This window comes from Staurois parvus, unplaced genomic scaffold (genome assembly GCF_062004578.1).
Source record: "Staurois parvus isolate SC_StPar_1 unplaced genomic scaffold, SC_StPar_1.0 ptg000392l, whole genome shotgun sequence".
NCBI lineage: Eukaryota > Metazoa > Chordata > Amphibia > Anura > Ranidae > Staurois > Staurois parvus.
This window is the reverse complement of record NW_028318188.1, coordinates 2,035,273-2,060,009: the sequence shown is the minus strand read 5'-3', so window position 1 is coordinate 2,060,009 and position 24,737 is coordinate 2,035,273. Positions and strand designations below refer to the sequence as shown.

At 41.3% G+C, this 24,737-nt stretch overlaps 1 protein-coding gene across 5 annotated transcripts in view; it reads right to left on the bottom strand.

Moving 5' to 3' along the window:
* SFSWAP (splicing factor SWAP) overlaps positions 1-24,737 on the bottom strand; it is a 233,342-nt gene that overhangs the window by 171,138 nt on the left and 37,467 nt on the right. For all 5 annotated transcript variants that reach the window (XM_089686134.1, XM_089686136.1, XM_089686133.1 and 2 more), the window contains 2 exons: positions 23,990-24,114; positions 19,089-19,227 (listed from right to left, as the gene is read on the bottom strand). In XM_089686134.1, coding sequence (XP_089542260.1) covers positions 19,089-19,227; positions 23,990-24,114 — 264 coding nt within the window. The remainder of the gene's footprint in view (positions 1-19,088; positions 19,228-23,989; positions 24,115-24,737) is intronic.

Genomic DNA, 24,737 nt, shown 5'->3' with positions numbered 1-24,737 from the left:
TTTTAAAGCAATTCAAATTTGTTCTATGATGTTTTAAAGTAATAAAAAAAAAGCATAAATATTACAACTTTTAATTCTTTAAATTTAAAGGAACACAGTAATTTCTACTTTTCAACACTGCATCAGTTTAACATTTAATATTGTCTTTTTACATTTGAATTTGAAATAGTTTTTCCTGCAAAATAGGGCCATCTGTAATACAAATGTAATATACCTAAAAACCTTAGTAAAAATAAACAGATACCGGATTTTTTTTTATAGGTATAAATAAAGTGACCATGGGCTGCCTCACTAACAAACAGGAATGTGCGTGAGGCAGGACGACAAGGGCAAGTAATTTTGAAGCAGTTAAAACTAAACTCAAAAACGTAATACAGTAATACCTCGGTTTACGAATTTAATTCATTTTGCAGGACTTTTTGTAAAGCGAAAAATTACTAAACCGAAACGCTGTTTCCCATAGGAATGCATTGAAAACCAATTAATCCGTTCCGGAGGTCAGAAAAAACTAAATGCTACTAAAATACCGCATGAGTTATTTTAGCAAGTCATGCAGTATTTTAGTAGTGACAATCATGTGTTAATGTTTCAGCTGTAAGCGGGGTTCCCCACAATCACAGCTGAATGTAAAAGAATTTATGGCAATTGTAAGGAGCGGGGCCACCCACGGACATCACCCGAGTGACCATGCCCCATGTGACATCCATGGTGGGGTCACATGCGTGACATCCCCGGGTGGCCCTTCCCCTGACCTATTTAGGAATGGTCAAACCACCAGAGCAGGCAAAAGGCTGGTAGCCATCGTCGGGAACAAAACCTCTTTTTTTCGGGTAGGCAATGGATATCGTGATTGACGTTGATTTACTGCGGGGGACATTCTTTTAGTTTTTTCTTTTAATAAAGGACTTGTCAAAGATTGTGTCCTGTCTTCTTTCACACTACACTTTTAGTTTGTGAATAAGTATTGGGTGCATGTACCCCATACTCATTCACATGGGGGGGGGGGGGGGGGGGGAGCCGATAAGCCCCCTGCCTCAGACCCCCACAACCACCAGCCAGGTGCCACCCCTGCCCACAAAGCACCCCCATCCATGTTGAGGACATGTGGCCTGGTATGGTTCAGGGGGGGGGATGGAATGCTCGGCTCGTCCCCCTTTCCTGACCTGCCGGGCTGCATGCTCGGGTAAGGATCTGGTATGGATTTTGGGGGGGGCATTTTTTTTTTTCTTTTTTATTCTGGCATGGGATTTCCCCTTAATATCTATACCAGACCCGAAGGGCTTCGTATGGATGGGAGGCGGGACCCCACACCCTTTATTTATTATATGGTGCTGGTTTTTAAATGTAATTACCACTTTTTTTTCTTCTTCACTATATAGCTCAGAAATTCAGCTGTCACTTCCCCCCCAGCTAAAAGAGAGGGTTTTTTTAGTTTATTTCCCCAAGTTAAAAGAAACAATATTTCCTTTTAGTTTCTTAAAAGAAACAAAGTTTACTTTAACTCCAGGGAAAATGACAGCTAATCCTGTGAGCTGTAGTGAAGAAAAAAAAAAAGCTGGCAATTGCATTTAAAAATCAGCACTGACGTACACTTCGTATTGTGAAAAAAAATTAGCAAAAAAATTTGTAAACCGAGGCATTATTTTCAATGAATTTCCATTCGTAAACTGAAAATTACGTTAACTGAGGCATTCATAAACCGAGGTACCACTGTATACTGCAACTTAACAGTCCTTAAATGAGATGTACAGCCAAAGCTCTTTTGGCTGTACTTCTCCTGTAGGTCAGCCAGACTAGACTTAAAAACAGGTCTACCTTTGAATATCCCCATTATATGTGGATAACGGAATTAGCAGATAGTTTTATGTTTTTAGGTCAGCTCACAAGCAAGAAAAAAAAAAAGGCACTGGGTATTTTCTTTGCTTAGCTTGATAAAATAAAACCAATGCAGCAACCACATCTTGAAAAGTTTTTGTAATTTTCCAAAAACTTGCTTTTTTTTTTAACACAAACTTGTCATTTAAATTATATATTTCTCACACAAGCCAAGGGGGTATATGTGGAATTACACCCCAAAATACATTCTGCGACTTCTACAAAGTATGGGGATACCACGTGTGAGACTTTTTTGGAGCCTAGCCACATACAGGAGCCTGAAATCCAATGACCACTTTGAAAGCCTGAAGGTGCGTAACTTCCTCATTTTACTTCCTCACTACCTATCACAGTTTCAGAGGCCCTGAAATACCAGGACAGCACCAACAACCCCCCCAAATGACCCCTTTCTGGAAAGTAGACCGCCCTAGGAATTTAAAAGGAGGCATGATAAGCATTTTTCAAATTACTTTTTTCTCACAAGGCTTTGAAACATAAAAAAAATAAAACAATGTTTTCTTTCTTCATTTTCCAAAAACCTGTGGCAACAAACGAGATCTGCAAAATACACATCATGCTTCTTATCAAATTCCTTGGGGTGTCTACTTTCCAAAAAAGGGTCATGGGGGGGGGGGGGGTGCTATTCAGGGCCTCCAAAACAGGTGATAGGTAGTCAGGAAGTGTAATGAGGAAATAAAGCCCTTTAAAAGCCTGAAGGAGCTTACTGGATTTTGGGGTCCTGTACTTTGCTAGACTGCCAGAAAGACTCTCACATGTGGCACCTCCATACTCGTAAGAAGTAGCAGAATGTATATGGAGGAGTAATTCCACATATAACCATGGCATGTGTGAGAAATGCATCATTTAAGTGACAATTTTGTGTAAAAAGAGAAAAAAATGGTTTTTTTTAGTCATTTTCCAAAAACTTGTGGTAAAAAAATAAAATTTTATTGACTCAACATGCCTCTCAGCAAATAGTTTGGGGTGTCCAATTTCCAAAAAGGGGTCGTTTTGGGGGGTGGGGGCGTTTTATGCCCAGCATTAGAAGTTTATGCCACGCATCATTCACTCTTCTAACCACCTGAAGACCAAGCCTTTTCTGACACTTTTTGTTCACATGAAAAAAAATCTGTAATTTTTGCTAAGAAATGTCTGAACCCCCAAACATTATATATATTTTTAAAGCAAATACCCTAGTGAATAAAATGGTGGGTGCTGCAATTTTTTATGTAACATAGTACTCGCACAGTGATTTTTCAAACGCAAATTTGTTGAAAAAAAAAAGTACTTTTTTTACTTTTAATGCACAAAAACAAAATGTATTGGCCAATTATTTTGTAAACTATAAAAGATAATGGTATGCAGAGTAAATAGATACCAAACATTACATGCTTTAAAACTGCGCATGCACCGTGCAATGGTGACAAAAGGCATACATTTTTAATATCCATAGGCAACGCTTTAAAAGCCTTTACAAGCTACCATTTTAGATTTACAGAGGAGGTCTAGTGTTAGAATAACTGCCCTTGATCTGACATTCGCAGCGATACCTCACATGCGTGGTGAAACTGCTGTTTACATACAGGCACAGGGTCAGTGCTCGCGCACACACACTTTTTTTTAAAGTTATTGGGATTTTTTAAATTATTTTTACACTCTCCCTTTCATTTTTGTTTTTATCACTTTTAATGCTATCACAGGGAATGCAAATATCCCCTATAACTTCAATGGGCATTGTCATATATTCTTTGAGAAATCTGGGGTCTATCAGACTCTAGATATCTCCTCTGCCCTTACATTATCTAATCTCACCAGGATCAGTGTGATCAGATGCTTTCCCAATTTACAAATGGCGCTGTTTATATCCTGCGAAACTGAAGTGATGAAATGCTCGTAACTTCAGAATTCTTAGGCTATAGAGATGATTGGCACCACTCTGGTCTCCAATCAGCTCTATGGTCAACTGGAAGAAACACCGGCTGCATTCTCAGGTTCCCCTGATGCCACGGGACTGCCCGAGAAGGTCGTGAAAGGCAGCGGAGGAGGGGGGCATCATATCCCGCTGCTTGCAAAAGCAATCCTGCAGTTAATTAGCCACTAGGATTGCTTTTAAATGAAAGCCGATCGCCAGCTGAAAAAAACAATACCAGGATGATGCCTGCAGCTGTAGGCATCATCCTGGTATAACCATTCAAAGTCCAGTGATGTCGCTGGTCCTTGTTGGGAATATATGCTATGTTTTTTTTTTTTTTTTATGTATGAAGCCTGTGGGCTGAATGAAAAAAAAAAAAAAAAAGAGAAGTAATCTCTGCCAGAAAAAGTGGATGGTATGCCCACCATTAGAATATACAGTCAGGTCCATAAATATTGGGACATCGACACAATTCTAAAATTTTTGGCTCTATACACCACCACAATGGATTTGAAATGAAACAAACAAGATGTGCTTTAACTGCAGACGGTCAGCTTTAAATTGAGGGTATTTACATCCAAATCAGGTGAACGGTGTAGGAATTACAACAGTTTGCATATGTGCCTCCCACTTGTTAAGGGACCAAAAGTAATGGGACAATTGGCTTCTCAGCTGTTCCATGGCCAGGTGTGTGTTGTTTCCTCATTATCCCAATTACAATGAGCAGATAAAAGGTCCAGAGTTCATTTCAAGTGTGCTATTTGCATTTGGAATCTGTTGCTGTCAACTCTCAAGATGAGATCCAAAGAGCTGTCACTATCAGTGAAGCAAGCCATCATTAGGCTGAAAAAACAAAACAAACCCATCAGAGAGATAGCAAAAACATTAGGCGTGGCCAAAACAACTGTTTGGAACATTCTTAAAAAGAAGGAACGCACCAGTGAGCTCAGCAACACCAAAAGACCTGGAAGACCACGGAAAACAACTGTGGTGGATGATCGAAGAATTCTTTCCCTGCAGAAGAAAACACCCTTCACAACAGTTGGCCAGATCAAGAACACTCTCCAGGAGGTAGGTGTATGTGTGTCAAAGTCAACAATCAAGAGAAGACTTCACCAAAGTGAATACGGAGAGTTCACCACAAGATGTAAACCATTGGTGAGCCTCAAAAACAGGAAGGCCAGATTAGAGTTTGCCAAACGACATCTAAAAAAACCTTCACAGTTCTGGAACAACATCCTATGGACAGATGAGACCAAGATCAACTTGTACCAGAGTGATGGGAAGAGAAGAGTATAGAGAAGGAAAGGAACTGCCCATGATCCTAAGCATATCACCTCATCAGTGAAGCATGGTGGTGGTATTGTCATGGCCTGGGCATGTATGGCTGCCAATGGAACTGGTTCTCTTGTATTTATTGATGATGTGACTGCTGACAAAAGCAGCAGGATGAATTCTGAAGTGTTTCGGGCAATATTATCTGCTCATATTCAGCCAAATGCTTCAGAACTCATTGGACGCCGCTTCACAGTGCAGATGGACAATGACCCAACGCATACTGCAAAAGCAACCAAAGAGTTTAAGGGAAAGAAGTGGAATGTTATGCAATGGCCAAGTCAATAATCTGACCTGAATCTGATTGAGCATGCATTTCACTTGCTGAAGACAAAACTGAAGGGAAAATGCCCCAAGGACAAGCAGGAACGGAAGACAGTTGCAGTAGAGGCCTGGCAGAGCATCACCAGGGATGAAACCCAGCGTCTGGTGATGTCTATGCGTTCCAGACTTCAAGCTGTAATTGACTGCAAAGGATTTGCAACAAAGTATTAAAAAGTGAACGTTTGATTTATGATTATTCTGTCCCATTACTTTTGGTCCCTTAACAAGTGGGAGGCACATATGCAAACTGTTGTAATTCCTACACCGTTCACCTGATTTGGATGTAAATACCCTCAAATGAAAGCTGACAGTCTGCAGTTAAAGCACATCTTGTCCGTTTCATTTTAAATCCATTGTGGTGGTGTATAGAGCCAAAAATGTTAGAATTGTGTCGATGTCCCAATATTTATGGACCTGACTGTATATATATTTATATATATGCTCATTCTTCAAAAGGCTCACAGACTGCAATTTAGACAAAGCCATCTACTTCAGCCCAAGTGAACACATTTTGTTACATTTTTCTTATCTGTATAAAAAGATCTTTGATCTTATTTGTGTTGTCATATTTTAATAGCAGGACAGTGAAAGTACTGTTTCAGCAACTTTTTTTTTTTCACAGCAGTTTAGACAAAACATTTCAGTGGGATCAATCACTTGAGCGGATATTATCCGGCAAGCTCCCTTTTTCAGTTATGTTCAGTTAAGATAGTTTAAAATGATATTGCCAAAGTTATACATTATTTACAACAAGCATGAAAAACATACCCAAAATTGGAAACCTTAAAAAAAGTTAGGTGCCAACTTCACTGTAACACTGATTTTTTATACAGTTCTCATTCTCCAATCTCAGTCCTGACAGTTGCCACCCCCCACCGACAGGTAGTCAGAAACAACACTCTTGCACCGACACCGCCCACTATAGCCATTTGCAGTATACAATCCACACAAACCCCACAATAATTAAGCAAACTACATACTGTAAACATACTGTATATAGGTCATCTCTTCATATCACAACAGCCACATATAAAGTTACCTTCTCTACACTTCTCTCCCAGCAGCAGCTTTATTCCTAGCCAACCTTCACCAGCAGCAGTAATACATGCTATGCCTTACAACCCCAAAACCTCCCCTTGCAGACCTTCTGGCAAAAAGACCTGACCTCCCTAGCTGTCAAAGTGAGACTAAACTATATCCTTATTCTCCAAAAATAATCAACACACATCCACTACTTAAAAGCCCTGTAATCTGTTTTTAATGTAACAGTTTCTTCAGCCGGCCACAGATGGTTCGAATCTCGGCTGGTTCAGCGGAACCTACCGAGATTCAAACCCTGTATTGGCAGGGTGAATGTACCCAAGTTGATTGATCAATATTCCCCATATTGCTTGAAAATTGTGCTCTGCTTAAAAATGTGGAACACCCTCCTTTAGTAGCTAGTTTTTCCTTAAAGTGGGCTCACCTGCCAATCTAATTATCACAGGTGTCTGAGATTGTTTTCAGTGATCAAAAGAGCCCTGACACACAATGCCACCCATGAGTTAAACTGAAAAACAAATATTTAATCTTTTTGACACTCAAATAGAATTTGCATAATAATTTGGAACAGGGTGTACACTGTTGTGTCTGTATGCCTGATCATTTATCTATACCTTTTAAACTATATAACCTAAAGTGTCACTTAAAGCAGAGCTCCAGTCTCCTGTGAATAAAACTGTAGCTGCTGACTTTTAAAGAACAGCCACTCACCTGTCCCTCGTCCCAGTGGTGTGCTCATTTCAGCTGGGTCCACTGTTCTGTGACAGCTTGCGGCTTCAGTCGGATGCCCACTGTGCATGCGCAAGCAGCGATGCGCATTGTAAATGGCCCCGCAATCTTCGTGGACCTGTCATGTGTCCCAGAAGACTACAGGGAGGAAGGGGGAGGAGAACTTAAACTTTCGACCGCCTAGGCGGTCGGAGTGCAAGTGGGAGCTTGTACCTGTCAAAATTGGGTTTCCCAATAATTGTGTTAAAATACATATGCTAATTGTGCAGATGCAGCACTTGGCTTCTTTGAATTTTCATAGTTCATTTTTACACAACTCTCTAAAGATATGGATGTCATAAAGCCAATTACCAGCTCTGAAAGCTACTGCAAAGTATTTCAAGCCAAGTGAAAAACAACCTGGTCAAAATAGTACCTCACAGAATTCTTTGATAGTCCTTCTAATGAAAAATGAAGCAACTGTAGAAATACAGATATACTGCACAACTTTCCCAAGAGCATTTAAGCCAGCTCAGAAACTCAGAAGAGCGGCTCTTTATTCTACACAAAAAGCTCTGCGCTATGAAGATCTGCTTTAAGAACAAACACACAACTGGCATAGAACTCACCTTTGAAATACAAGTTATTGCAAAGCTTAACTCTCATAACTAATTAGTCGCTATCACACTCTCATACATACATACATACACACACACACACACACACTTAAAGGAAATCCCCAGACAGAGAAACGAGACAGCCACTGATTAACACAAGCACATAACTCTGTGCAGGTTACAATCCATTTGCATGGGAGACACAGTCATGCATGGTAAATAGTACATGGCAACATGTTCATATACTCAGCTTCACATTTATTAGTTAGCGATAAGGCAATGTAGTTGCAGTAGGACCTAATTGCATGCAAACGTTAAATAACTTAAAGCAATATTAAACTCAGAACCATAAATGTAATATATTGAAGTACACCAATTCCTAGATAAAGTGGCTGCACTGTTTTTTTAAGGCTTTATCCCCTCTGTTTTCACATTGTGATCTGGCCAGTAACCCACCTCTGCTATTAAAATGCCTCCACTCTGGATAAAGGAGCACAGCGGCACCTTTGGACTGCAGCACTGTCAGTCTGGGATGATGGGAATGTTAAGACTTACAGTGGGGATCGAAAGTTTGGGCACCCCAGCTAAAAAGTTGTATTAATGTGCATAAAGAAGCCAAGGAAAGATGGAAAAATCTCCAAAAAGGCATCAAATTACAGATTAGACATTCTTATAATATGTCAACAAAAGTTAGATTTTATTTCCATCATTTACACTTTCAAAATAACAGAAAACAAAAAAATGGCGTCTGCAAAAGTTTGGGCACCCTGCAGAATTTATAGCATGCACTGCCCCCTTTGCAAAGCTGAGACCTGCCAGTGTCATGTATTGACCTCAATCATCGTCTGGGAAAACCAGATGATGTCAATCTCAAAGGTTTTAAATGCCCAGACTCATCTGACCTTGCCCCAACAATCAGCACCATGGGTTCTTCTAAGCAGTTGTCTAGAAAACTGAAACTGAAAATAGTTGACGCTCACAAAGCTGGAGAAGGCTATAGGAAGTTAGCAAAGCGTTTTCAGATGTCAATATCCTCTGTTCGAAATGTAATTAAGAAATGGCAGTCATCAGGAACAGTTGAAGTTAAAGCAAGATCTGGAAGACCAAGAAAAATAGACAGAACAGCTCGCAGGATTGTGAGAAAAACAATTCAAAACCCACGTTTGACTGCACGATCCCTCCAGAAAGATCTGGCAGACACTGGAGTTGTGGTACACTATTCCACTATAAAGAGATACTTGTACAAATATGGTCTTCATGGAAGAGTCATCAGAAGAAAACCTCTTCTACGTCCTCACCACAAAAATCATCGTTTGAAATTTGCAAATGAACATATAGACAAGCCTGATGCATTTTGGAAACAAGTTCTGTGGACCGATGAGGTTAAAATTGAACTTTTTGGCCGGAATGAGCAAAGGTACGTTTGGAGAAGAAGGGGCACAGAATTTAATGAAAAGAACCTCTGTCCAACTGTTAAGCATGGGGTTGGATCAATCATGCTTTGGGGTTGTGTTGCAGCCAGTGACACAGGGAACATCTCACGAGTAGAAGGAAAAATGGATTCAATAAAATTTCAGCAAATGTTGGATGGTAACTTGATGTCATCTGTGAAAAAGCTGAAGTTAAGGAGAGGATGGCTTCTACAAATGGATAATGATCCTAAACACACCTTGAAATCCACAGGGGATTACATCAAGAGGCGTAAACTGAAGGTTTTGCCATGGCCTTCACAATCTCCTGACCTCAACATAATTGAAAATCTATGGATAGACCTTAAAAGAGCAGTGCGTGACAGACAGCCCAGAAATCTCAAAGCACTGGAAGACTTTTGTAAGGAAGAATGGGCAAAGATACCTCAAACAAGAATTGAAAGACTCTTGGCTGGCTACAAAAAGCGTTTACAAGCTGTGATACTTGCCAAAGGGGGCAGTACAAGATATTAACTCTGCAGGGTGCCCAAACCTTTGCAGACGCCATTTTTTTGTTTTCTGTTATTTTGAAAGTGTAAATGATGGAAATAAAATCTAACTTTTGTTGACATATTATAAGAATGTCTAATCTGTAATTTGATGCCTTTTGGAGATTTTTCCATCTTTCCTTGGCTTCTTTATGCACATTAATACAACTTTTTAGCTGGGGTGCCCAAACTTTCGATCCCCACTGTACTAGCAGATTTAGATACCCTAACAAACTGAAGCCAAACTCCAGCTTACACTTCAGTTACACATGTAGTTACAGCAAACAGTTTCTTTTTTTTTGGGGGGGGGGGGGGGATAAATGCTTTACATAAAACACAAGGCTGATCATTATAAGCACCTCTCTCTTTGGTAAATGGTGCCTCAACACTATCTGATACATTTGCAGGATAGCCAGACTTACTGGCTGGATCACCAGATGAAAATAAAGGAAAGCAAGCCTAAGAAGAAAAATGAATGCAGCCATTACATCAAAGAATTGGTAAGCTACAATAGTTTACTTTTGGGTTTAATACAACTTTAATTGAAAGGTTTTTTTTCCTCTACATTTAATATGAACATAATCAACCAGCACAGTTGCAATAAACCATTCCATATCAAGGTAACTTATTGTAATATACAAGGCTTTTGGGGATCCAGGACACACCCATTTAGCAGAAATTGGTTGTCTACAAAGTAAGCACATCACTTCATGAGAGACAAACAGTACATGATTTATAAGTGTTCTCTCAACAGAACACATTTACTAAATCAGTCAAGAGAAAAAGGCAGACAAAATGAGCTTAGTGTAATGAAGCCTTTCGGCTACTGAATGCTAACTGTGTATGTCTGCTGGCCTCTGAAAGCCATTTAACATTTGCAGAACAAGCATTCTGCCAGCAAACCAACATCTGTCAAGTAAAATTGCTAAAGTACTATTTCACAAAATACATATAGTTGTACTGTAGAATGGTAACAGGAATTTAGGTTTAAGAATAAAAAATTGCAAGGCAAAAGCATAAGATAAAAGGTAAAAGATAGAGCAAATGGAAAAAAAAAAATACGGAAGCTCTTTGTCCACCTCTTTATGAAAATGCTACTTTCTAGCAAAAGGCTTTAGTACTTCTGAGGCACAGACTTTGAACAAGCATGTGACAAATTTAAGTTGGACAAAAGTCAGAACATCATCTCAACCAAAGCATCAGCAATGCAGCAAATCAATTAGCATTTTTAAAAGAAGTGAAATATTCTGCTTTGTCTTAAAAATAATTGGTTGTGAAAGCTGAAAGTTTTTTATATCTTAATGCATTCTCTGCATTAAGGCAAAAAGACCTTCAATGTTCAGTATCCCCCCACCCCCCCAGGCCATACCCCCTTACTCCAACCTTGATCCAGCGATGCGCACAAGAGCAAATGGCTCTCTTCCTCCATTACAGGCAGATACTTATTATCATGCCATACCAACAAGGATGCGTATGACTGATCCCAAATTTATTCTGCAGCAGGATGACTACCCCAAACATACAGTCAATGTAATCAAAAGAGAATTATGGGTTTTGTTTTGTTTTTTTTAATACAATTATAATCACCTAGGTGGATTCAGCATTGAATCCGTCCCCCTCCAGCTCTAAGACTGAGAACCAAGCTATCAAACACTGCTGATCGCTCAGCTCTCAGTCACTCTCAGTCATCAGGCTGCAGAGAGCTGGTGAATGTCAGCCACCAGCTCTCTGTTCTGCCCTTCCAGAGCTCACTGGAGCACCAGGCTGTGGAGCGGGTGGGGGTGGCTGGACTGAACTGTGATGTCATCAGACAGCGGGCTTTAGCCTACTGTTGGCTGAAACCGGGTCACAAGAGGGCAAAATACACTGCACTCCTGTGTTCCATTGGAAGAGTAAAGCCAGAAAAGCTTTGACTGTACTTCTCCTTCGAGAATTATCTTCAGCGTAAAGAACAAGGTGTCCTGGAATTGATGCTTTAGCCCTCAGAGCCCTGATCTCAACATTGAGTCTGTCTGGGACTACATTAATGATTTGAGGCAGTCTATATCTACAGAAAATCTGAGGTTAGCTCTCCTTAATGTTTGGAACAACCTGTGTGCACGAGTACCTAGGGGAATAGATGCTGTTTTGATGGCAAAGGGTGGTCAAACCAAAATATTGATTTGATATGGCTTTTTTTTTTACTCATTATGTTAATTGATAAAATAAACTATTAAAGGGTTACTAAACCCTCAACAGTAAAATGTCAGTATATGCAGTAAAGCATGCTTGTTATACTCACTGTGGAACCTAAGGGGTTAATCCTCTGCTTTGTGTGAAAAGTCAGTTTGATCCTGACTTCTCTGATCCCCCCCCCTTTCTTTCAGTGTCCCCCTATTATCTCCTGATAAGACACATTGTGTGGAGTAATTCTGCACATGCTTAGTTTGTATTGCTAGAGAGGGTTTTTTTTTTCCTTGGCAGAGTGCATGTGATCAGCACAGGGCCAATCAACACTGTCCATACAGAAGTCAGGGGTTCTGCATCCTAGAGCAAAATGAAAACTCCTACGAGCTTTAACATGTGTTCTGCTAGACACTGACTGAAGTCACAAGATTGCTCTAACTGCTGATGAGAAAAAGGTATTTATTAAAGCAGTTTATATTTACTAAAATAATTGCACTTCCATGTTATGTGTACTGTGGGAGACCAGATATGGTGAATGCAGGGTCTTAGGTTTAGTAACACTTTAGCCACTTGCCTACAGGGCACTTATACCCCCTTCCTGCCCAGGCCAATTTTCAGCTTTCAGTGCTGTCACACTTTGAATGACGGTCATGCAACACTGTGCCCATATGAAATTTTTAAAACATTTTTTGAGACAGCTTTCTTTTTCTGGTATTTAATCACCTCTGGGTTTTCTATTTTTTGCTAAACAATTTCGAAAAAAAAAAAAAGTTTCTTAATTCCGGTTATAAAATTTTGTAAATAAGTGATTTTTCTCCTTCACTGATGTGCGCTAATGAGGCTGCAGTGATGTGCACTGATAGGCGGCACTGACAGGCACCACTCATTTATGGCACTGCTAGGCGGCACTGACTGGCACTGAAAGGCAGCTCAGATGGGCACGAATATGTGGAATATGTGGAATTGATGTGCACTGGTAGGGACGGATATGTGGCATTGATGGGCACTGGCAGGTGGCATTGATGGGGATACACTAATCATCAGGGCACACTGATCATTAGTGCCCTGATGATCAGTATACATGGCCCCTCTGAGTAATGCCGATTACCAGCTCTCCTCTCCTCATGAGCTCTCATCGTAACCATCTCATCGAGAGTCGACATCTTCAGCTCTTTCCATTGATTGGTGATCCACTGTGTTTGAGGGACACAGCACACCACCGATCGCCATTCTGCGCGCCCCTGTAGCCGCACACGCGTGAGAGGACGAGAGAACCTCCTTGTGCCCGTCATTTCCTTATATGGCGGGCGGGAGGCGGTTAAAGTACAACTATAGGGAATTTTTTTTTTCCTTTCTGGATAGAGCAAGAGAAGGTTAAAACCCATGTCAGATTTTTTATTTTTTTTTTTAGCCATCTGTGTCCCATTGCAGAGATTTCCCTTCATTTCCTGTCCCATAGTAAAATAGTGAGAGGAAATTTCTGCAAATTAAGGGAATTCCTTGTGGACCCCCACGACACCAGAACTCTTTCAAGGGACCAAAAGTAACTGGACAAATGAATATAATCATAAATAAAATGTTAATTTTTAATATTTTGTTGAGAATCCTTTACTGGTAATGACTGCCTGAAGCCTGGAACCCATGGACATTACCAAAGACTGGGTTTCCTCTTTTCTGATGCTTTGCCAGGCTCTAACTGCAGCTGTCTTCAGTTGTTCTTTGTGGGTCTTTCTGCCTTTAGTTTTGCCTTCAGCAAGTGAAATGCATGCTCAATTGGGTTTAAATCATGTGACTGACTCGGCCATTGCAGAATATTCCACTTTTTTTCCTTCAAGAGCTCCTAGGTTGCTCTTGCAGTGTGTTTTGGATCATTGTCCAACTGTACTGAGAAGCACTGTCCAATCAACTTTACTGCATTTGGCTGAATCTGGGCCGACAGTATCTCTCTAAACACTGTAGAATTCATCCGGCTACTTCTGTCTATCACATCATCAATATACACCAATGACCCAGTGCCACTGGAAGCCATGCATGCCCATGCCACATCACACTGCCTCCACCAAGTTTTACAGATGACATTGTGTGCTTTGGATCATGAGCTGTTCCAAGCCTTCTTCACACTTTTTTCATCCAGTCATTCTGGTACAGATTAATCTTAGTTTCATCCGTCCAAAGAATGCTTTTCCAGAACTGGTCTGGCTTTTTTAGATTTTTTTTGGCAAAGTCTAATCTTTTCTATTCTTCGGGCTTATTTGCTCTCATGAAGTCCTCTCTTGATTGTAGACTTTGACAATGATACGCCCATCTTCTGGAGAGTGTCCTTCACTTGTCTGGATGTTGTGAATGGGTTTTTCTTTACCATAGAGAGGACCCTGCGATTATCCACCACTGTTGTCTTCCGTGGACATCCATGCCTTTTTATGTTGCTGAGCTCACCAGTGCATTCCTCATTCCTTAGAATGTACCAAACTGTTGATTTGGCCACTCCTAAATGTTGCTGCTATCTCTCTGATGGATTTGGGTTTTTTTTTTTTTTTTTTTGAAGCCTTACAAATGGCCTTTGAATGCATGATGTAGGTTCACAGCAATAGATGCCAAATGCACTTAGAATCAACTCCAGACCTTTTACCTGTTTAACAGACGAACAAATAATGAAGGAGTTGCCCACACCTGGCCATGAAAAAGCTTTTGATTAAATTGTCCAATTGCTTTTGGTCCCTTAAAAAGGGGGGATGGCTATTCTTAAGAGCTGTAATTCCCAAACCCTTCCTCCAATTTGGATGTACATACCCTCTAATTTTGTACTTTCAGCCCATATACATTATATAACTATAGCTTGAATATGTTTTGGTAAATACCTGAAAAAACTAAAATTGTGCCCGTGTCCAAGTGTGTGTGTAAGATTTTATTCACTTGGAATTTCTTACATGGATATTTTTGCAACATAAACAGCTGAATCCATTTATTATTCAAGACATTTTTTCCTTCATATTAGGCAAGTTAAAAAAACAAATGTTAGGCCTAAAGATTATTTACATCCCACAAACATATTATTTTCTAAATACAGAGACCCTGGAGAATATTATGGTGGCAGTTGCAGTTTATGACACATATTATACAGTATTTACAGTTGCAAGAAAAAGTATGTGAACCCCTTGGGAGTACGTGGAGTTTTGCATGAATTGGGCATAAAATGTGCTCTGAACGTCATCTAAGTCACAACAATAGAAGAACACAGTCTGCTGAACATAATACTACACAAACATTAGATGTTGCCATGGTTTAATTGCACATAACATGGAAACTTTCACAGTGCAGGGAGGAAAAAGTATGTGAGGCCCTAGCTTAATGACTTCTCCCAGAGCGAATTGGAGCCAGGAGTGAGCCAACCTTGACTCCAATCAGTGTGATGATATTGGATGTATTGCTGACAGCTGTCCTGCCCTTAACAAACACACACCTGTTTTGGGTTTACTGGTTTCAAGAAGCACTGTCTGATGTGAACCATGCCTCGCAGAAAAGAGCTCTCAGAAGACCTACGATCAAGAATTGTTGACTTGCATGAAGCTGGAAAGGGTTACAAAAGTATCTCCAAGCCTTGATGTTCATGTGTCCACGGTAAGACAGACTGTCTACAAATGGAGAAAGTTTAGCACTGTTGCTACTCTCCCTAGGCGTAGTCGTCCTGTAAAAATGACTGCAAGAGCACAGCGCAGAATGCTGCATGAGGTAAAGAAGAATCCCAGAGTGTCAGCTAAAGACCTACAGAAATCTCTGGCACATGCTAACATTTTTGTTGACACATCTACAAAAAGGAAAACATTAAACAAGAATGGAGTACATGGGAGGACACCACGGAGAAAGCAATTGCTGTCCAAAAAGAATATTGCAGCACGTTTGAAGTTTGCAAAAGAGCACCTGGATGTTCCACAGCACTACTGGCAAAATATGCTGTGGACGGACGAAACCAAGATTGAGTTGTTTGGGAAGAACACACAACACTATGTGTGGAGAAAAAAAAGGCACAGCACACCAACATCAAAACCTCATCCCCACTGTAAAACATGGCGGAGGGAGCATCATGGTTTGGGGCTGCTTTGCTGCCTCAGGGCCTGGACGGATTGTTGTCATTGATGGGAAAATGAATTCCAGAGTTTATCAAGACATTTTGCAGGAAAACGTACGACCATCTGTCCGCCAACTGAAGCTCCGCAGAGGATGGGTGATGCAACAGGACAATGACCCAAAGCCTACAAGTAATTCAACAAAACAATGGCTGCAACAGCACAGAATACGCCTTCTGGAGTGGCCCAGTCAGAGTCCTGACCTCAACCCGATTGAAATGCTGTGGCATGACCTTAAGAGAGTGATTCACACCAGACATCCCAAGAATATTGCTACACTGAAACAGTTTTTTGAAGAGGAGTGGTCCAACATTACTCCAGATCGTTGTGCAAGTCCAAAGGTTCACATACTTTTTCCTCCCTGCACGGTGAATGTTTACATGTTATGTGCAATTAAACCATGGCAACATCTAATGTTTGTGTAGTATTATGTTCAGCAGACGGTGTTCTTCTATTGTTGTGACTTAGATGACGTTCAGAGCACATTTTATGCCAAATTCATGCAAAACTCCACGTAATCCCAAGGGGTTCACATACTTTTTCTTGCAACTGTATATAGCGCCAACAGTTTGCTCAGCAGTGCACATTACAATGGGAGACAATACAGGAGACCGTACAATAACATTACAATGCGATACACGAGGGGTTCGAGGGCCCTGCTCCTTGGAGCTTACAATCTAGGAGGGAGGGGATAGTGGTACGGGAGGAATAGCTGTGGGGGATGGAGTGGTAGGAAGAGTGGAGGAGATCGGCAATTAGCTGAGGGCGGGGTAGGCTTCCCTGAAGAGGTGGGTTTTCAGGGTGCGCCTAAAGGAGAGGAGAGTAGGTGATAGTCTGATGGATTGGGGTAGGGAGTGCCAGAGGATGGGGGAAGACCTGGAGAAGTCCTGGAGACGGGCATGGGAGGAGGAGACCAAGCAACTAGAGAGCAGGAGGTCTTGTGAAGAGCGGAGAGTACGTTTGGGTGGTATTTGGATATCAGGTCGGTGATGTAGTTTGGGGCAGTGTTATGGACAGCTTTGTACATCAGTGTTAGCATTTTGAATTTGATTCGTTGGGCAATCGGAAGCCAGTGGAGGGATTGGCAGAGGGGGGTGGCGGATACGGAGCGGTTAGTAAGGTGGAGGAATCTGGCCACAGTATTCAGGATAGACTGAAGCAGGGATAGCCTGTGGTGAGGTAGGCCAGTGAGGAGGGAGTTACAGTAGTCAAGTCATGATATAAGGGAGTGAATGAGTTGCTTAGTAGTTTCCGGGGTTAGGAACGGACGTATTTTGGAGATGTTGCAGAGGTGGAGTCTACATGAGTTTGTCAGCAATTGGACCTGGGGCTGGAAGGACAGATTGGAGTCTAGGCTGATGCCTAGTACTCTGGCTTGTGGGGTGGGACTGATGGTGGCATTGTTGGACGTGATGGAGAGGTCGGGGGGGGGGGGGGGGGGCTGGGGGGAAAACTAGGAGCTCGGTTTTGGAAAGGTTCAGTTTGAGGAAGTGGAGTGACATCCAATCAGATATGTCATTCAGTAGGCTAGTGATTCGGGCGGAGACTGAAGGGGTGAGGTGAGTGGTAGATACATAGATTTGCATGTCGTCGGCATAGAGATGGTAGTTGAAGCCGTGAGAGTGTATCAGTAGGCCAAGGGAGGAGGTGTAGATGGAGAAGAGAAGGGCCCGAGGACAGAATCTTGAGGGACCCCAACAGAGGGGGAGTGAGGGGGAGGTGGCAGTGCTAAAGGTAACACTAAAGGAGCGCCGTGATAGATAGGAAGAAAGCCAGGAGAGAGCAGAGTCTCTGAGGCCAAGAGAGTGTAGTTTTTTTGAGGAGGAGGGGGTGGTCGACTGTGTTGAAAGCCGCGAAGAGATTGAGGAGTAGGAGCACTGAATAGTGGCCATTAGCTTTGGCGGTTAGCAGGTCGTTGGTGAGTTTGAGTAGGGCAGTTTCGGTGGAGTGTAGGGAACGGAAGCCAGACTGTAGGGGATCAAGGAAGTTGTTTTCGTTGAGGTGGGAGCTTAGGCGATTATAGCCTAAGCACTCAAGGAGTTTGGATGTAAATGGCAGCAGGGAGATGGGTCTAAGGTTGTTCAGGTCGGTGGGATCCAGGGAGCATCTGCTAATCAAATGTAAATTTTCAGAAAAAAAAAAAAAAAAAACCTCAAAATTATTCTACTGCACATAAAACACAATGCCCTATTTTGGCAGAACATAAAAGATGAGGTTGCGCTGAGTAAACAGGTAGCAAACACACCTTGGCCTAAAATTGCATATGCCCATGAAAAGATGAAAACCTATGGTACCCAAAACTGTCCATAGGTGAAACTTTAAAGTGGAAATAAAATTGCCCTTTTCTTCCATCTGGAGGAGGGGCTTTTTCAACTAAGCCCTCCTGCCTACATGATGGTAGATGGACTCCAGGAAGTAAACGCAACATGAATCAATCGCCCTTACTAAAGATGGCCACAACTAGAAATGCTAAAGGGGGTGTTTTCCAAAGTGATTTAATAAAATATGGGGAGACATGGATAGATGGCTGAATTTGCCTTGAATATTAAAAATTAATCAAATAGCATCTTCAGTTTGTCAAGTTCAGATACAGTTTAATGCCGCTTTTAAAGCTCAGCAGTTAGCAATAACTTTGAATGATGCCCCTAGAATTATTGCTCTTACCCCCAAGTGCACAGCACAGGTTTATGTTCGTATGTGCATGTATGTGGAATGGGGTGACTTTAAAACATTTTGATGTATTTTCTTTTTTAAATTGATCATACCTGGCTCTAATTTTTAGGTTGTTTTTCTTTTATATTTACCTAACTTTATTGCAATCATATTGCAGGAGGAAGTGATGTAAACCTTGTTTTAGTAAAACAGATGTGAAAAGTGAAACAAAGTTTTACTATAGACATCCGTCCTCCATATTTCTAGTAGTGTTGCAACAAAACTAAAAATCACATGTTTAAATGACATAGAAAAAACAAGGAAGGGTGATAAAAAAAAAAGACATCCATTACAAACGGATTTCACATCTCACTTACTCTCGGTAGTGCTTTCTGTCTGAGTAGCTGGAGGTGGAGCAGGTGCAACATTAGCAGCTAGCTGAGAGGCCATCTTTTCATTCTGAGCTTTTCTGACAAGAGCTGCTAGTGGGTGGTCTGGATCAATCACCTTTAAGGGCTGAAAAGAAAAAAAAAAAAAAAAAGTCTAGATAAAAGTGCTACTTTTCAAAAAATAATGTTGTGAAATGAAAAAAATGTGAAATAAAAAATTAGGGGAAAAACAGCAATGAAATGCCAATCAAGGGCAAACCAAATAACCAAAATATATTTCAAGAAAATAAAAAACAGAATATGAAACATTGAGCTATTATTTACTGTACGTAAAATTTCAGTTGAGCAATGAGCTGCATCCTGCAGACATAGCTCACTGCTCAGAACTACTACTTCACTGAAACAGGCTTTTTTTCAACAACAGACATACTTCATTTACCTAGGAACAGAATCACTTATCAGCCAAAATGTAATCCCATAAATATAATACAGGTCCACCTGGGTAGATGCAGCAATCTAATGCTTTATCTGACACTCACAGACTTCAAGACTGAGGACTGAGTGATCAAATACCGCTGATAACTCAGTTCTCAGTGTTCCGTGAACAGAACTGTTGACTCTCTGCTCTGTCCCTCCAGAGCAAACTGGACTACTGGGCTGTGGGGGAGCAGCTGGCTCAGGCTCTCAGCAGATCACCAAGAGGCTGAGCCAAGTGCCAGCCTAGGCTTCTGGCTGGATCCTGACCATATGGTCAGGATCTTTTCAGAGCCTGGACCGCCTCTGTGACATCAGCCGACAGCGGGCTTTAGCCTGCTGATGGCTTAAAAACGGGCCAAAGGAGTGCAGAATAAACTGCACTTCTGTGATCCACAGAAGTAGCTTTAGCTATACTTTCCCTTTAATTGCAGAGGGATTGCACAGCAATGACCTTAATATCCAGGATGCAGCCCAATCACCTGAAAACTTCTGCACAGCAAGTCTTCACTTAGTCTTAGTCATGCCTGTGTGTTACAACCCTGTAGACGTCTAACACAACCTCTTACATAGTTAGTCTGGCTGAAAAAAGTCCATCCAGTTCAACCATTAAAAAAAAAAAAAAAAAAAGTTATAATCCTATACCCACAGCTGATCCAGAGGAAGGCAAAAAAAAAAAAAAAAAAAAACAACCCAGCAAAGCATTACCTAATTTGCCCCTGCAGGGGCAGAAAAAAATACTTCTTGATCCCCTGAGAGGCAATCGGATATTCCCTTCAACTTTACCTATAAATGTTAGTATCCTGTTATATTATGTGCGTCTAGGAAAGACTCAAGGCCTTTTTTAAAGAAATCCACTGAGCTGACCAGAACCAACTCTTGAGGGAGTCTATTCCACATTTTTACAGCTCTCACTGTGAAGAGAACTTTCTGTGTTTGGAGATTAAATTGTGTTTCCTCCAGACATAAAGAGTGCCCCCTTGTCCTCTGTGATGACCTCAGGGTGAATAACTCTACACCAAGTTCACTATATGAACCACTGATGTATTTATACATGTTGATCATATCCCCCTTAATCTCTTCTCAAGAGAATAAATTCAATTCCTCTAATCTCTCCTCATAGCTGAGCTCCTCCATGCCTCGTATCAGTTTGGTTGCCCTTCTCTGTACTTTCTCCAACGTTCTTTTTGTGAATTAGTGCCCAAATCTGAACTGCATATTCCAGATGAGGTATAACTAATGATTTGTACAGGGATAAAATTCTCTCTCTCTGGAGTCTACACCTCTTTTAATACAAGACAATTTTGCTCGCTTTAGAAACCGCAGCTTGGCATTGCATGCCATTATTAAGCTTGTGATCTACCAGAACTCCCAGATCCTTCTCCACCATTGATTCCCCCAGTTGTACTCCCCCTAGTATGTATGATGCACGCATATTCTTAGCCCCCAAGTGCATACTCTTACATTTATTAACATTAAACCTCATTTGCCACATAGCCCAAGTGCCTCTACTATGGGGGCTCTTAAAAATGGAAAGTTAGGAACTACAGAATACTGGGGTGCCGTGACGAGGCTCTGTAGCTTATGCATGTATTTAGCGGTATGCGTTAAAAACAGGGGTTTAGTCAGCACACATTTGCAACAGGTTAATTCAGTTTGTTTGCAGGCAGGCTGGCAAGTTAGAGCTGGGAATTTTCCTGTTTTTTGACATGCGTTGCCCTTCCATGTGCTCCTTGTTGTGAAGGCCTGTTATAGACTGGGACAGTGGCCATTTTTTGTACTGTTGAATTGTTGGTCGAGGGGGTGCACTGGACACCTTAGCTGCCACTGTGCTACATGCTGGGTGTCCAGTGTGCTCCTGTACCTTTAAGGAGGGGTGGGCTCCCTCAGTCTATCCATTAAATACATGTGCCTCTACTATGGGGGGACTCTTAAAATTGGAGAGTTAGGAACTACAGAATACTGGGGTGCCGTGACGAGGCTCTGTAGCTTACACATGTATTTGCAAATGTGTGCTAAATAAACCCGTTCTTAACGCATACTGTTAGGCAGGTTAATTTGGTTTGCTTGCAGGCTGGTTGGCAAGTTAGAGCTGGGAATTTTTCTTTTTTGTTTGACATGCGTCGCCCTTCCATGTGCTCCTTGCTATGAAGGTCAGTTATAGACTGGGGCAGTGGCCATTTTTTGTAGTTGCCCAATTAAACAGTGCATTGAGGTCAGCTTGTAACATCCTGTAAGGACATTATTCCCTATATCGTTTATAAATATATTAAAAGGTAAGGGTCCCAACACTGAACCTTGGGGTACACCAATGACAACCCTAGACCATGCAGAGTATGAATCATTAACCACTACTCTTTGAATACAATCTTTTAGACAGTTTTCTACCCATTTACATACGGATTTTTCCAAGCCCGTAGACTTTACCTTACACATTAGCCATGTGTGGGGATCTGTGTCAAATGCTTTTGCAAAATCCAAGTATATCACATCCACAGCCACCCCTCTGTCCAAGGTTTTGCTCACCTCCTCATAAAAAGAAATTAAATTTGTTTGACAACTTCTGTCTTTCATGAATTCATGCTGTCTGTTGCTTAAAATATTTTTTTCCAGCAAGACCTCATCTATGTGGTCTTTTATTAAACTCTCCAGTATCTTTCCAAATATAGAAGTTAAACTAACTCTTGCTCCCATAGGTTGTCACAGCAGGGGTATGGAAATTTTTTTAAAAACGTCTTGTCCAGGGTCTAAATTGGTGTCCCAATCTACTTGTCCTGATAAAAATAAATTTTAACCAAAACCATATTTAATTCTGAGGTGCTTTATGGAATGTCGGGGGATTTTAAAAACAAAAGGGGCTTTATGGCAACTTAAATGTTTAATATTTTTAACAATATGCTGTATATCTCTCCTCCTCCCCTCCGTCACCAGCACAGTACCTGGGGTCTAGCAGGGCGGGGAGAGACCTTGCAGTGTAAGGAGCACCGATTGGCTGCTAGTCAGGAAAAGGGTGTGTCGGACTTTATCCTTTTCTGCTGCCAGAGCCATTTTACGGTTTTTGCATACGTTTCAAAAATCATTTAAGGCCTGAAGATTACACAAACCTCAAACATGATATATTTTCTGAAAGCAGAGGCCCTAGAGAATGAAATAGTTCCAATTTTTTATGAGACACGATATCACAAAGGTCCAGGAAATGCAAAACTTCAGTAAAAAATATACAAGTTAATTTTAGGGCACAAAAAGCAATACATTATCCAATTTTTTTTTTATAAAATATAAAAGTCGAGGTTGCATCGAGCAAATAGATATCCAACATGTCAAACCTAAATTTGCGTGCGCTCGTGAAACGGCAACAAACTTTAGTACCCTATATTTTCTATAGGTGCCGGTTTTAAATCTTCTTATAGGTCATCAGTTTAGCGTTACGGAGGAGGTCTGGTGCTAGAATTATTGCTCTTGCTCTGGTGTGCGCAGCGATATGCAACGTGTATCACAATAATCGTTTTCATGTGTAGGTGCCCCAGCGCGTGCTTTTACGTTTGTGCGTGCATACATATGTGGGGGGGGGTGGTTATATGCTATGGTGCTACTTACATTTTTTTTTTTTGGTCATACAGGGGACAAAAAGTCCCCTATGTGATGATTTTTGGCGACATGCTATCTTTAAAGGAAAATGTCACCAGCACACAGAGGATCACCAATATTGGTCCAAAAGTTTTACTGAACGCTCACATAGTTACAGCAAGGCAACATTTCGGAGTCTCGCAGGACCCCTTCATCAGGCATGTGACTAATGTTCTCTTTTTTGAGACATCCTGGCTCTAAAAGACTCCGGATGTCTCCTCTGTGCTCCCCTGAATGTAATGCAGTGCACATCACAATGTATTATATATTCCTGGCTTTGATGGCCGGGAATCTGACAATGGGGACCCAGAAGTGATCAGGGCAAGAAGGGGAGGGGAGCGGACTTATCCGCTCTCATCCCTCCTCTATAACCGCATTGCAACATTCCGCCGGCACCCACTGAACCAGTCCCGGGCCCGTTGATGGGCAAACGGAACATGGGACATATAGCGGGCGAGGGGCAGCAGCAGCTGGCACTGTAGGCTGTGTGGAAGCAATCAGTGGCAGCGCTGCTGCCTGAATGCTTTCACCTGACAGGTGGGCCCTGCTGCTTGCCCGCAGCAGGGCTAAAGGCAAAAAAAAAAAAAAAAAAAAAAAAACCACCTACCTACCCAGCGCCCGGAACTACATGTCCCGGGTGTCGGCCAACATGAATTGCACATCCCTGCACAGACTTCCATGACAAAATATCATGATCTGCATTTCAGTTTATTTTATTTCAATTTAAACTAGAATTTTCAATTTAATTGCATTTTTTAAAAATTAAATAAAGTGCTTTTCATATGTACCTTTGTGAGCTCTTCAAGCCTACTACATCGCTTTGAGGCAAACAGACTTGGATGTAAGTAATCACTGTCTTCATCATCATCGTCATCATCCTCCTCATCGACATTATCTGTGCTTACCACAGTTTCTAGAAGGACAAATTGAAATGGGTCATTATTGACAGTAAATCATCAATGTTCTCTCTAACCATTTGACGCCCGGCCAATAGCCGTATGGCGTCCTGAAAAATGTACTAGCTTTCCGGGAGGCCGCCATAAGGCGTCCTCCCGCACATGCGCAGTTCGCGCGCTTGCAGAGCCACGCGATCTGTCAATGGCCGTGTACCTCGGACACGGCCGATGACAGATCTGAGTACCGGCCCCCGTTGCCGGTACCATGTGACCAATCACCAATCACATGACAGTTGTATACAATGGATGGCTTCATTCATGCCATCCATTGTATACTAGTGTCTAGCTGTGAATGGTCACAGCTAATCACATGCACATGTCATCTGATTAGCTGTGGCCAAATCACAGCAAAGCACAAAAAAAAAAAAAAAAAAAAAAAAAAAAACCCTGAATGAATCGATGTCATTCAGGTAAATGCTTGCTTACAGCAAAGTAATTCTTTGCTATAAGCAAATTGTGTAAAAAAAAAAAAAAAAAACTGATCACTTCCTCAAAGTAGTACAATGTTACTATGGCAACACTGTACTACTTTGGACATAGTGAAATATGAAAAAAAAAAAATCTTAAAAAAAAGAAAAGT